The sequence below is a fragment of the Ranitomeya variabilis genome, chromosome 1 (genome assembly GCF_051348905.1).
Source record: "Ranitomeya variabilis isolate aRanVar5 chromosome 1, aRanVar5.hap1, whole genome shotgun sequence".
Taxonomy (NCBI): domain Eukaryota; kingdom Metazoa; phylum Chordata; class Amphibia; order Anura; family Dendrobatidae; genus Ranitomeya; species Ranitomeya variabilis.
Window position 1 is genome coordinate 116,995,132 of NC_135232.1, and position 14,780 is coordinate 117,009,911.

Sequence of the window (14,780 nt, forward strand, 5' to 3'; positions counted from 1 at the left end):
TCAGACATGGTCCTGAAACCAAGATTATAAAAGGATTAAGTCAGGATCTTTAACCGGATATATAAAAAAGATGTTTCTATACCAGAGAACCCTTTTAACGCATGACATTAGATGCTTTGACATTGATTGTTTGCACGCCACAAACCTACTTTCATAAGACTAAGTGCACTTCTCTAGTTCATCTCCAATAAGATCTGCTGTTTTCTGTATGCAGCTTTTATGCAGGCCTATTTGTCTCTGTGGTTACAGACTACAAACTAAGCTTTTATACAGGTCCCATGTAGTCTTGTGTGTCTGACCCCATGGTCATGCATTACTCTGCTGCATCTAGCCTCTCCTCTACTATAGATCACAGTGAAAAATGACTGCACAATCGGACATAGGTCTGCATAAGAGCCGTGTACTCGGACTGATGGGATGTTGTTAATCAAGTAAAAATCTATGGGCACAAAATACCCATAACTGGTGGTTACGTTTATTGTGAAGGTAAGTGTCCTCTTAGATACCTGTGTGAAAATTGGAGGAACTCGCATCAAAAGAGCGAGACATCAGAAACCTCTTAAAAGGTATTTAACCTGCAGCGTGCTGAGTGTAGCTCCAGTTTAGTCATCGGGTAAATCACCTCCATGTATTTATAGATCAGAGCTGTGTAATCCACCGCAGCGCATCCTCATTTACAGTGTGTGTTGTTTCCGTAGGTTTTCTGCGCTGTCTGCTGTAGTCAGAGGTGCAGGCTGCAGTACCTGGATAAGGAGGCCAGAGTCTGTGTGGTTTGCTATGACTCTATTACTAAAGGTAATCCCTTTGTGCTTTACACGCTGTCGCCACCTTTATTAGTTCTGGTTTTCTCATGCTACTAGGCCTGGTTATACCATCAGTAGATGTGGCATCTCGTAGTCTATAATATTCCATTTCACTCTTTACTAACCTTTTTCCTGCTTACTGACATCCTTAATAGGCGACATTAATCCTACAAACGATTAATATGCCATAAACGTTGAACTGTACACCAGGTGGTAAACATTAATGTGGTTGGCCACTTCTTTCTTTTTTATTGATGGTCTATTTTTTGAGGGAATCTGTCAAGTGTTTTTTTTGTTTTTTTTTATTCTATTTAATCTGAGCACAGCATAACATGGGACAAGCGAGACGGATTCCAGGGATGTGTCACTTTATAGGCTGTTGTAGTGTCAAGGTACCTTCACACGAAACGACATTATAACGATATCGCTAGCAATCCGTGACGTTGCAGCGTCCTCGCTAGCGATATCGTTTCGTTTGACACGCAGCAGCGATCAGGATCCTGCTGTGATGTCGCTGGTCGCTGAATAAAGTCCAGAACTTTATTTGGTCGTCCGATCGCTGTGTATCGTTGTGTTTGAAAGCAAAAGCAACGATACCAGCGATATTTTACACTGGTAACCAGGGTAAACATCGGGTTACTAAGCGCAGGGCCGCGCTTAGTTACCCGATGTTTACCCTGGTTACTAGCGTAAAATGTAAAAAAAACAAACAGCACATACTCACATTGCGTCCCCTGCAGTCTGCTTCCTCCTCTGACTCAGCGCCGCAAAGTGAAAGTGAAAGCAGCACAGCGGTGACGTCACCGCTCTGCTCTCACTGTACGGCGCTCAGTCAGTCAGGAAGTGGACGCAGGGGGACGTGAATGTAAGTATGTGCTGTTTGTTTTTTTTAGATTTTACGCTGGTAACCAGGGTAAACATCGGGTTACTAAGCGCGGCCCTGCGCTTAGTTACCCGATGTTTACCCTGGTTACCAGGGGACCTCGGCATAGTTGATCGCTGGAGAGCGGTCTGTGTGACAGCTCTCCAGCGACCAAACAGCGACGCTGCAGCGATCGACATCGTTGTCGCTATCGCTGCAGCGTCGCTTCGTGTGAAGGTACCTTCAGTCTTTTATAAGCAGGAGATTATCACTGCCTGACTGTTTCAAGTACCCAGCAGTCTAGCTAATCTGTATAACCCCGCCCCCACCACTGATTGGCAGCTTGCTCACAATGTACTCGGGAAGCTGCCAATCAGGCGTGTGGGCGGAGTTATACCCAGCTCTGCTTTTTGAGCACTGCAGGATCTACAACAGAGAAAACAAGGACTCTAGCAAAACTGCACCAAGCAGCCGGTAAGTGATACATCGCTGGAATCAGAGTCTCTGTCCATACATCATGCTGCTCTTAGATAGTATAGCAAAAACACTATAGTACTCGGCCGCAGCTGCTATAGTTCTGTTGTAGCTGCTGTGTTTTGGCAGCTACCCTTCCCTTTCCCAGTAACAGCTGATTGGTTGGGGTGCGACCTCCACATCCCGCACCAATCAGATACTGATGGCCTATCCTCAGGATAGGCCACCAATAGTAAAGTAGTGGCCAGCCCCTCTAACCTTTTCATCTTTTATAGTTTGCATTTGAATACCATGGGATGTATGATGGATGCAACAAATTAAAGGGAAACTCAAATTAAGCCATATCTGGATGGAATACAAACCCAGTGCAAAGCGATGTTATTACATAATTTTAAAGGTGTTATCCCACAAACATTCATCTGCTGGTCACAGTATAGGTGAAAAATGTATGATCACTGGAGGTCCAATTGTTGGGCTCCCACCTATCACTCGCCTTAGGTCTCGGGAATAAAGCCGTAGTGGGCATGCTGTGACCACTCTTTCATTTGCCGTCTATGCCCCCTGCCAAGCATCTTAATTAGTGTGGCTTTCTTGTTTGTGATAACCCCTTTTCACAACCAAAGGTCTTTGTTGCCTGTAATCCATACAGGTACAATACCTAGACCCAGAGTTTGTAGGTTGCTGTACTGGCTCGTCACTTGGAGGATGTCAGTGAGTGTTAGCTCTTCTTCCACAATGCTGCAACTACCACTTTTCTTGCACACCTCTGTGTTTGCTCCTAGTACTTCTTTCTTTCCTCTTGGGTGAGGTTTCTCTCCTACTCCACAGATCTAACTTCTGCCAGTTAGTGCATCCCTGTGAAAGTGTTCTGTTTTGTTTCCCTTCCTTTAGTGCAGGCCATTAGGAGGATGATGAGCCCAACTGTTCCTAGCCCAAATCCCACTGCCCCCTCTGAGTCCTCTACCATTCCTCCTTTCCTGCAGGCAGCAGGTACAATTAACTCTCCTCCGCCCACTGTACCGGTGCCTGGCTCAGTACGTAAGCATCCAGGAGCTGAAGGTAAATGGGAGCTGATGAGTAGATGGAAAATAAGTAGTTGGAAAACACGAGCACCTATCAAAGCGAAGGCGGAATCTGCACTTACATACCTTCTTTATTATATGTGGAAATAAATGAGCTGTCAGAAGAAGCTCTGCAGAGCATTGCACCCACTATGGCAGTCAGTTTTAAAATAACACCAGGCAAAAACCAATGTAGGCCTTGCGCAAGACACATCTTGGCCTTGCGCATCTTTTTTTTTTTTTGCTTTTGCAACTTGTGCAAGATCCTAGATGTAGCCTTTATCTGCACCCAGCCTCACATTTGTTTGCATAGTTTTGATTGTTTTCTTTGTACTTTTATTGCTAGACTCTACAATCACTGATGGGTAACCTGTTAGTTCTCTTGTGGGTTCAGAATATCATTTAACCCTTTTATAGCCATTTCACATCTGCCAACTTCTAAGTGCCCAGAACTGATGTATCTCAGCAGAGCAGCATCGCGCAGTCAGTGACACTAATGATGGCCAATTGTCGGTGTGTGCGATCAGCGTCAGTCCCTGTCCTGTTGAGCAATCAGGGCCGTTTGATCGGTTGCTGTCGCTCCAGCGCACATTTATAAAGCAATAGTACAAGTGAATATTAGAGACTCGACTCTTATCGGAGGTTCTTCTCCCTCTTGAATTTTCATTTGTTCTGGAAAATAGAGCTCAAATCCAAATTGGTTAAAACAAAATAGCTGCAAGCTCTCTGAGGTATCACATTACAGCAACCTAATCAGCAGAGAGACGCTCGTATGATGGAAATTAGTTCTAATCTCTCCTGCCAGGCTGAGCTCACTGACTGATTCCCAGTTCTTTCATTTTGCAGTCGGCAATAGACAGTGCAACACAGAGGCAATAGAAGGCTATGTGCACACGTCAGAATTTCTGGCATAAATTTTCCTGACAAAAACCGGACATTTCTGCCAAAAATCCGCATGCGTTTTTACCGCGTTTTTGATGCGTTTTTTTTTTTTGCGTTTTTTCCCAATGCATAGAATAGCGTGAAAAACGCGAAAAAAACGCAAAATTAAGGAACATGCTGCTTTTTTTACCACGATGCGTTTTTTTCGCGGAAAAAAACGCATCACATGCACAAAAACTGCAGAATGCATTCTAAATGATAGGATGCATAATGCATGCGTTTTTAATGAGTTTTTATAACGTTTTTATCGCGAAAAAACGCGAAAAACCGGAACTTGTGCGCATACCCTAATGGTCCAAAACTTTTAATGAAACCCAATGGTTTTGAGTACAAGATACATGCACTTAAGAAAAAAAATATTTCCCCGGAAGGCGTCCATATCGTTTAACTGCTTCAGGCTTGGGACGGTGAAACTTTTACTATGCTATTATGTTTTAAAAAGTCAATGCAGAGTAAGGAACTGCCTGAGATCTAGCAGGAGCGGTGAGCCGACTGTCAGACACAGCGAGACTCCCACATGGAGATGGCAGAGGCAGATCCTTGTAATGTTTTTATTCTTTCTATACTTTGACTGATGCCCTTTAAAATGCGAAATACAAACGTTACAACTCCATTATGACCATGATATACAATGGTGCCTTTTACCTTCTGGTTTATTAAATACTTTACAACTCCATTATGACCATGATATACAATGGTGCCTTTTACCTTCTGTTTTATTAAATACTTTTTTAGGGAATCCCAGCGACAAGTTTAGGATGCTGTCCACTACTCAGACAACCCGTTCTCAAGCACTATATTTCCCCATATAAAATAATAGCTGCTATATTCTCCTCTGATGCTGGCAATATTCCAGTGATGTCAGCGCCTGGTCTACCAGGTGTCACACAAGCGCTGCAGCTAATCAGCGGCTGCTTCACTCTCGCTCACTTTGTATGTAACTGAGATCCAAGAGAAGAGGAGCAGCAGCAGCATCTCGCACTTCTTCCGGGTGCCTGTTTTTCAGTAACTTTTGCCAAACCAGAGAAGTGTGTTTTTTGTTTGTTTGATTTTTCCTTGTTGCTGCATCGATTTTCCCCCCCCCCCCCAAAAAAAAAAAAGAAAACAAATCATGCAAAAAAAAACTGCTCTCCAACATCATAGATGTATATGACTTGTCACCAATAGGACTGCACCTGTCACCCATCGTGATTTGAAGAACTCTATAGTCAGCGAGCTGAGGGCATTGGATACAAGATATTTAAATGCGTTTAATCCTTTGATGTCATGTGGTGTCATCTACTTCTCATTTGCTCAAATAGAGAACTTGCAAACCTTTGTTATGTCAAGTTGTGGATGTCCTTCATTGGCTAATTGGGCAGTATAATGTAGTGATTATAAAGACTCCAGTGCCAAGGACGGAGCCATGTATTACCAGGCTCTCTTGTGCCATACATACCGAAGTCCGTAGTTTATATAGCATACCGCATAATGAAGAAAGAAAAACAAACCTGTCGGGAATGGTCTGTGAGCCACATCTTCTCTGGAAACCCCTTCTAATGGTGCAGTTATACCTGTAGATAATTGGTGAGGAAGAACGCTCACTCCTGATCATCTACCAGTGTTAACATGCCGGTAATCGTCCGATGAACAAGCAAAACGCTCGTTTGTTGGGTGATTGGATCATTTATACAAATCATCGTTATCGGGTGTGCATAGTCCTGTAGAAACAGGATCATCTGCAGATTTAACATGATACTGTATGGGGACCACAATCTTATTGGCAATTGTTTTGTCTCCATCAATGTTTGTTCAAAAATGAGCCCTAAACGCTGTGTATTGGTGAACAGCAGAAGTTAACGATGCTTAGCCTGGCTGAAATCGGCACAGTTAAATGCACCCGAAGCTAAAGTTTTGATGTGATGAATCTGCTTAGAAAGTGTTGTCAGATGAGCTTACTGACAGACTCATTGTTGCCTCATTCTGCTGTTTGCTTTCTAAATCTGGACTGTTTCTTCATCCGTTATGTATTAAAGAACACTCCCAAGATAAATGAGTACGCAATGTAGTGTAAGTGCTTTAATATACTTGCTGATCGCCGCCTTCCCTGGCTTCCATTGCCGCTGTGGTCCTCTTCTCACTCACTGGTAATTCTGGCTCACTGGGTCACATTGGCATTTACAGTTAAGTCCATATATATTTGGACAAAGACAACATTTTTCTAATTTTGGTTATAGACATTACCACAATGAATTTTACTCAAAACAATTCAGATGCAGTAGAAGATCAGACTTTCAGCTTTCATTTGAGGGTATCCACATGAAAATAAGATGAAGGGTTTAGGAGTTTCAGCCCCTTAACATGTGCCACCCTGTTTTTAAAAGGACCAAAAGTAATTGGACAGATTAAATAATTTTAAATAAAATGTTCATTTCTAGTACTTTGTTGAAAACCCTTTGTTGGCAATGACTGCCTGAAGTCTTGAACTCATGGACATCACCAGACGCTGTGTTTCCTCCTTTTTGATGCTTTGCCAGGCCTTCACTGCGGTGGTTTTCAGTTGCTGGTTGTTTGTGGGCCTTTCTGTCTGAAGTTTAGTCTTTAACAAGTGAAATGCATGCTCAATTGGGTTGATATCAGGTGACTGACTTGGCCATTCAAGAATATTCCACTTCTTTGCTTTAATAAACTCCTGGGTTGCTTTGGCTTTATGTTTTGGGTCATTGTCCATCTGTAGTATGAAACGACGACCAATCAGTTTGGCTGCATTTGGCTGGATCTGAGCACACAGTATGGCTCTGAATACCTCAGAATTCATTCGGCTGCTTCTGTCCTGTGTCACATCATCAATAAACACTAGTGACCCAGTGCCACTGGCAGCCATGCATGCCCAAGCCATCACACTGCCTCCGCCGTGTTTTACAGATGATGTGGTATGCTTTGGATCATGAGCTGTACCACGCCTTCGCCATACTTTTCTCTTTCCATCATTCTGGTAGAGGTTCATCTTGGTTTCATCTGTCCAAAGAATGTTCTTCCAGAACTGTGCTGGCTTTTTTAGATTTTTTTTTTAGCAAAGTCCAGTCTAGCCTTTTTATTCTTGATGCTTATGAGTGGCTTGCACCGTGCAGTGAACCCTCTGTATTTACTTTCATGCAGTCTTCTCTTTATGGTAGATTTGGATATTGATACGCCGACCTCCTGGAGAGTGTTGTTCACTTGGTTGGCTGTTGTGAAGGGGTTTCTCTTCACCATGGAGATTATTCTGCGATCATCCACCACTGTTGTCTTCCGAGGGTGCACAGGTCTTTTTGCATTGATGAGTTCACCAGTGCTTGCTTTCTTTCTCAGGATGTACCAAACTGTAGATTTTGCCACTCCTAATATTGTAGCAATTTCTCGGATGGGTTTTTTCTGTTTTCGCAGCTTAAGGATGACTTGTTTCACCTGCATGGAGAGCTCCTTTGACCGCATGTTTACTTCACAGCAAAACCTTCCAAATGCAAGCACCACACCTCAAATCAACTCCAGGCCTTTTATCTGCTTAATTGAGAATGACATAACGAAGGGATTGCCCACACCTATCCATGAAATAGCCTTGGAGTCAATTGTCCAATTACTTTTGGTCCCTTTAAAAACAGGGTGGCACATGTTAAGGAGCGGAAACTCCTAAACCCTTCATCCAATTGTAATGTGGATACCCTCAAAGGAAAGCTGAAAGTCTGAACTTAAACTGCATCTGAATTGTTTTGTTTAAAATTCATTGTGGTAATGTCTATAACCAAAATTAGAAAAATGTTGTCTGTCCAAATATATTGGACTTAACTGTATGTGTGACCCGGATGTCACTTTTACAGTGTAAATCTATGGAGAGTACGAGTGTCAGAAGCTCCGTAGGCCCACATTGGAAAAGCGATGTGTGATTCACCCATAAACCCAGCTTGATCTGGCGAATGAGAAGAGGAACATAACAGCTCGGGAAACAATGGAAGACGGCGATCGGTGAGTATATTAGCACACACTACATTACATATACTGTCACACAGCTTTAGGGCATAACACATTTCATGAATGCTTCTTTACTAAAAGTACCTGGTGGAGCTCTCTGTTCTGCTGATCTATGTGATTACTAGCTGGCTGTGAGCAGATCTTACTGACTTCTCCGCCCTCGCCAGGGTCCAGGTTTATTGTAAACATGTGCACTGCCCTCAGATGAGCCTAGGAGATCTGAGAGTTAAAAGATCTATTCCAGCCGACTCCCTGCAGTGTTTTCTCTCTGCATCTCCCACCTTCATGTGTTTCCTACCACTATATGTTGTGGGTGATCACACAGACCCCTGGATGGTTGTGCAGAGTTACAAGGCAGTAGCAGCGACCTTATCTGTTTATTCTTTTGCAGACTGTACATTTTGAGTTATTGAATTGCACATTGTGACTATTTTTCCTCGTGCTTTCAGGAATGAATGTGAAGGAACAGAAAAGAGTTTGGTTTGCTGATGGCTTATTACCTAATGGAGAAGTTGCAGACACAAGTAAACTTGCTGCTGTTGGCAAGAAAACTCCTCAAGACTCGTGTCCAGTAACACCAGTTTCGCCGGATTCTGCCATGGTGAGATTATAATAAATGTCTTGGATGTGTGTGTTTAGCCGGACACACGGACTCTTCATGGAATCTGTTATATACAGTAATCTATATATATAATTGTCTAAGGGTTTTTCTGTCTGTCTGTCTGTCTGTCTGTCCCGTTTATTCATTCGCTGATTGGTTGAGGCTGCCTGGGCCTCGACCAATCAGCGACGGGCACAGCATGGCGACGATGATGTCATAATGGAAATCCCGCGTCTCTGATTGGTCAAGGCCGCCAGGCCTCGACCAATCAGTGACTGGCACAGTATCGACGTAGATGTCATAATGGTTGCCATGGCGACGATGATGTCATAAAGGTTGCCTCGACCAATCAGCGACGGGCACAGTCTGCCGCGAATTCTGGAATCATCATTGTCCATATACTATGGGGACATGCATATTCTAGAATACCCGATGCGTTAGAATCGGGCCACAATCTAGTTCATTTATAATTATAGTTTTAACCAAAACTATTGTGTATTATCCAAAGTGATACAAGTTTCTCACCTACTTTTAGGCTGGATTTTTATGTTGACAAAAATTAGCATTAAAAAATCATGTGCTTCACCCATAGCCTGTGCATATTTTTATACCCTTAATGTGAACTTGGCAAACTGCGAATGGTTTGTCCACCTGGCATACTGCCAACCTGGAAGTGCCATTTCAGGACTCATTGTATACAGTCTTTAACCTCTTCATGTGCCATGGATGTCATTTGTGCGTCTATGGAGCGGGCTGTGTGGCTAGCAGAAATCACTACTGTTTATCCACTTATATGTGCCGCTGTCAATCTCTGACACTGGCATTTAGGAGGCATTATGCCCGTGGTCCCCCTTGCAGCGTTATCACAGAGTGTCGATTGGTTGCGATAGAAGCCGAGAGCCTACTGAAATCTCCCAACTCTGCCGTATTTGTATTTTTCTTAATCCAATTCTGCAGCTAGGAGGAACAAATTAAAGTTACCCACATCACAAGTTTGTTAGGAGGATTTGCAGAGAAACCTTTGTTTACCTCTGAAGAATGAATCTGTCCCGTCCATGTGATGAACACAACAGTGCATGGCTCCATGCCATACAGTGGTCAGAGCTAGATCCTGTTAGGAACTATGCTATTGTGTGTCCATCACATGATCCGGACAGATTTTCATTGTATGGATATAAGCAATGATTGTTCCTATTAATTTGTCTATTTTTCTCTAATATCAAGTAAGGCTGATTCGCACATCTATGTGTTGCAGCCGAGTACAAACCACGGTGCACAGACCCGTCACTCGTCTCCTTATCCCAAACTTGACAGCCTCATATATACCTATGAGGCCTGTCTGAATCACAGACTTGGACACACGGATATGTGACTGAAGCCTAACTATTGGGATGTTAAAAAGTGATTGGATCTGAATAAGCATTGTGGTAGAATTACTGAGCTAAAAAGTAAAGGATGAGTACCTGAGGTTATGGACATCAGAAACAATCCCATCAGAAAATGCCAAATTTCTCTCCGCAGGCCCTTGGATCTCATCATGATAGTGCAAAGCAATCTGATGACATAGAAAAGCCAGAAACCCCACATGAAGAGCCCGAGGCGGAGGTGTCTGCCAAGGAGGAAACAAGCAGTGTCTTCAAAGTGTCTGCTGCATCGGACTACAGGATGCTGTGCTGCATTGAGAAATGCGTGAGCCGAGATGTCAGTCTGATTCCCGACGATGAAGCCGGCCTGCCCCCTCTGTTAATGACAATTGGAGAAAGTGAAGGTAATTGCTGTGAAGTTAAACACTTTATGCTTATATTAACATATAGGTGGTATATTTTTAAGTATTCTTATTGGTCTTTAATGTACTTTTATGATGAAAAATAAACTTTGCCAATACCTGGGCGTTACAAAAGCATCAAAATGTTATTACATAAAATATGCCAGATTTACACCAGATACATACTATGGAGAAGAATGGAGGGACAATGATAAAGGACTGTAGTATTATTTGCCATCTGAGAATGCTTCCAATCTCCTGGCATTACAGTACAAGTAACAAGGGTTTCACAAGTTCGTAGCCAAAATTTGGTGCCGGCCACCAATCTCAGAAGCGAAGACCACTCTGTCTCCTCTTGGGGATGTTGGTTGGTAAAGTGATTGTTTGGTTTCAGGATTTCTGAACAACCTGGCAGATAAGCAGTTAATTACCAAGTAGTGTTTGTAATCTGCGCACAATTTTCCTTGAGTAATGAGATCCCATAAGGGTGTTCCACTTATTGAAGAATATTTTGTTGTGTGATTCCTTGTGTATTTCTACATCTATATAGTCTACACCCAGATGTGCCTTCATCTGTACAATCGAGCACAGAATTCCTGGGATTTCTTACATTATCCATTTCGGTAAAATTGTGGGGTTTTTTGCAACTTGCAAAACTATTTAAGAGAAACTGTGTATACCCTGGCTGTTAATGGGAGATTCGTGAGATATTATTTATTAATGTGACGTGAATGAATAGCCTTGTTTCCTTTTTATACCTAGTACACACATGTCTGTTGAGCTATTGACCTCTTCCACATTTCATATATTGCAGATTCTGTGGTGGAAAACAGACCGACCCATGAAGGAGTCATGTTACTTTTGGAAGACGATGGGCCTACCCCAATAACATTTATCCTAAATGCTAATTTACTTGTTAATGTCAAGTTAGTAACTTGTAAGTAACCTCTAAGACTTCCAGCTATCCATGGTGCAACATGTAAGCCACATGAATAGTACTTATTACATTGTTTTTGGATTTTCTTCAGATGCTTCAGAAAAGTGCTGGTTTTTTGCAACGAATGGACTACATGGCTTAGGCCAAGCTGAAATTGTAGTAATATTGAATTGCTTGCCGAATGAAGACTGTGTTCCAAACGATGTATTTAAACTAATGGTAAACATCTACAAGGATGCACAGAAAGGTACGGTGTGATGGCGACTTCTGTCCTGTGCCTTCATGCTCCCCTGGACTGTAAGAGTATCTGAGAATGTGAGAGGAGCATTGTAGCGACAGCCTGCTAGTATTACTAGACTTGTAATGCCGACAGGCTGAGAGCACAATGATCTGATCCTTCATCACATCCTTTTCAGTCTTATGTTGGCACAATATGTAACGTTTCATGATTGTACAAACTGATATTGGAGGTATACACTGGGAGGATTTCTCCTTCGCCTCATTGGGGACACAGGACCATGGGTGTTACACGGCTGCCACTAGGAGGCTGACACTAAGTGGACACAAAAAAGATTAGCTCCTCCTCTGCAGTATACTTAGTGTCAGTAGGAGGCTCATGTGGTCTGATCTTCAGACCACATCTATAGCCTTTTTATTTTTACTTCAGCATCTTCAAGGATTACATGGGCGACGGATCCCTTAAGGGCACCGCTCTCCCCAAACCTACAACAGGCGGGAACGTCAAGTCGCCTCCACGTACCCCCTTCTGCAACGTTTTTTCTTCACCATGCCGAGAAGTTTTTAGGGGTGACGGGTCCCTTCATGGTACCGCTCTCCCCACACCTACAACAGATGGGAAAATGGAGTGTCATCTCCATGTACCCCCCCCCCCTCTGCATCCAGGCTTACATAGCCGGACCAACAGCCCTGTTCCATCCTAGGGGATTTAACCCCTTGGATGTACAGAGGCTGTGATGGTGTCTGTGCGGCCGCCACTGCATCGCCACTGACTGAACAGTGGCGATGAATGGAGGGCGGACAGTCCCTCTCCACCTCCCTGTCAAGGGGATGGTGGATTTGAAGGTTCCCTGCACCGTCCATAATGGAGCTGACCTAAAAGCAGGAGCGCTTCTCAAAGTCCAGGTCCTGTGCTGCGGAGGTCTCCAGACCGGGACACACACCACCGGTAAGTGTGGACCCAGGACGTGGTGTGGCGAGTGCTTACTCCACGGCCTCCCCTCTCCCCCGGGCGCGTTCCGGCCGACACAAAAAATTTAGGCCCTGGCTTGGGCCTACTCTAAGGAAGCTACGGCCCTTTGTCATGACGTTGCGGCAGTGCTCCGCCCATTTTCTTGAGGTAGCAGCACCAGCTCCGTCTTTCTCTTGGCACGTCTCGTTCTCGGCGAGACTTCCCCTGGCGAATCTCGGCGGCCATCTTTCCTCGCTGTCCGCGTCTATGGGACAATAGCGCTGTCACCGCCTTCTTTTTTAGTGCTTCTCGCACAACGCGAGACTTCCTGGACTCTCAGCGGCCATCTTTTCCCGCCGGCAGTGTTCTGAACATGTAGCCTGGTCGCACATGGTGACATCCCCCACGGCTCCCATACCGGTCGCATCGGATCCTTCTCACAGGCCGGCTCCCTGCTCCTACGGCTTGCCTATTCCTCTGCAGAGGACCGCTCACTAGGGGCCACAGGACCAGGGTAAGATCTGGACGGTGGTATATATGCAGCTCTGGCAAAAATTAAGAGACCACTGCAAAATGTTCAGTTTGTCTGATTTTTTCTCTTTATAGGTATATTTTTGAGTAAAGTGTAAATTGTTCTTTTATTCTATGAACTACTGACAACATGTCTCCGAAGTTCCAAGCAATAAATTTTGTATTTATTTTCTGAGAATGAGAAATGGTCAAAATAAAAAAAAAAAAAAAAAAATGCATTGATTGCAGACCTCAAATAATGCAAAAAAACAAGTTCGTAATCATTTGGAAACAACAATGTTAATGTTTTAACTCAGGAAGAGTTCAGAAATCAATATTTTGTGGAATAACCATGACTTTTAATCACGACTTTCATGCGTCTTGGCATGCTTTCCACCAGTCTTTCACATTGCTTTTGGGTGACCTTATGCCACTTCTGGTACAAAAATTTAAGCAGTTCTTCTTTGTTTGATGTCTTGTGACTATCTTCCTCTTAATTACATTCCAGTGGTTTTCAATGGGGTTCAGGTCTGGAAATTGGGCTGGCCATGACAGGCATTTGATGTGGTGGTCCTTCATCCACCTTGATTGACCTAGCTGTGTGGCATTGTGCATTGTCCTGCTGGAAAAACCAGTCCTCAGAGTTGGGGAACATTGCCTGAACAGAAGGAATCAACTGTTTTTTCAGGATAACCTTGAATGCGGCTTGATTCAGAACGTCCTTCGCAAAGAACAAGTTGCCTAATTCCAGCCTTGCTGAAGCATCCCCAGATCATCACCGATCCTCCACCAAATTTCACAGTAGGTGCAAGACACTGTGGCTTGTACGCCTCTCCAGGTCTCCGTCTAACCATTAGACGACCAGGTGTTGGGCAAAGCTGAAAATTAGACTCATCAGAGATTACCTTAAACCAGTCCTCTATGGTCCAATCCTTATGGTCTTTGGCAAATTTTAGCCTGGCTCTCCTTTGCTTCTCATTAATGAAAGGCTTTTTTCTACCTTTACATGACTTGAGTCCTGCCTCTAGGAGTCTGTTAAGAACTATTCTTGCCGTGCACTTCACCCCAGCTGCCATTTGCCATTCCTTTTGTAGGTCACTTGATGTCATCCTGCGGTTGCTGAGTGATATTCGAATAAGATGACTGGCATCCCGGTCAGTGAAGGGTCGTTTTCGCCCTCTGCCGGTCTGTAGCTTTGTTGTCCCCAATGTCTGCTGCTTGACCTTGTTGTAATACTCTGCCGTCTTAGAAATTTTAAGGATGGAGGCAACATGATGCTCACTGTGTCCCTCTGCTAGTAAAGCCAGAATTGAGCCCTTCTTTTCTTTACTCAAAACTTTTTTTCTTTTCAACTCCTTTGGCATGGTTAAAAGTTATTTTTTCGTTCCTATTACGTTTGGGATATTACTAGCACTTGTTTTGACATTCAGCTTGTCCTATTACAGGAGGATTGTGAACACCACATCAGTGTTTTTTATACTTTCCTTTGTTAAATAAGATTTGGTTCAGGTGATCACCTAATCAGAAGCACATTAAGTAGAATGAGGTGTACTCTGGTTGGAATTCAACTGACACTAGAATGGAATGGCTGTCGGACACGTAGAGAAGCTGATTTTTATAAAACTGTGCAGTGGTCGCTTATTTTTTGC

At 43.6% G+C, this 14,780-nt stretch overlaps 1 protein-coding gene across 4 annotated transcripts in view; it reads left to right on the forward strand.

Moving 5' to 3' along the window:
* Positions 1 to 14,780, forward strand: part of ZFYVE16 (zinc finger FYVE-type containing 16) — a 79,523-nt gene that overhangs the window by 13,652 nt on the left and 51,091 nt on the right. For 3 of the 4 annotated variants that reach the window (XM_077288178.1, XM_077288171.1, XM_077288161.1), the window contains exons 4-9: positions 699 to 795; positions 3,031 to 3,198; positions 8,579 to 8,730; positions 10,252 to 10,498; positions 11,310 to 11,432; positions 11,524 to 11,679. In XM_077288178.1, coding sequence (XP_077144293.1) covers positions 699 to 795; positions 3,031 to 3,198; positions 8,579 to 8,730; positions 10,252 to 10,498; positions 11,310 to 11,432; positions 11,524 to 11,679 — 943 coding nt within the window. The remainder of the gene's footprint in view (positions 1 to 698; positions 796 to 3,030; positions 3,199 to 8,578; positions 8,731 to 10,251; positions 10,499 to 11,309; positions 11,433 to 11,523; positions 11,680 to 14,780) is intronic. The other variant, XM_077288185.1, reaches the window with a different exon arrangement.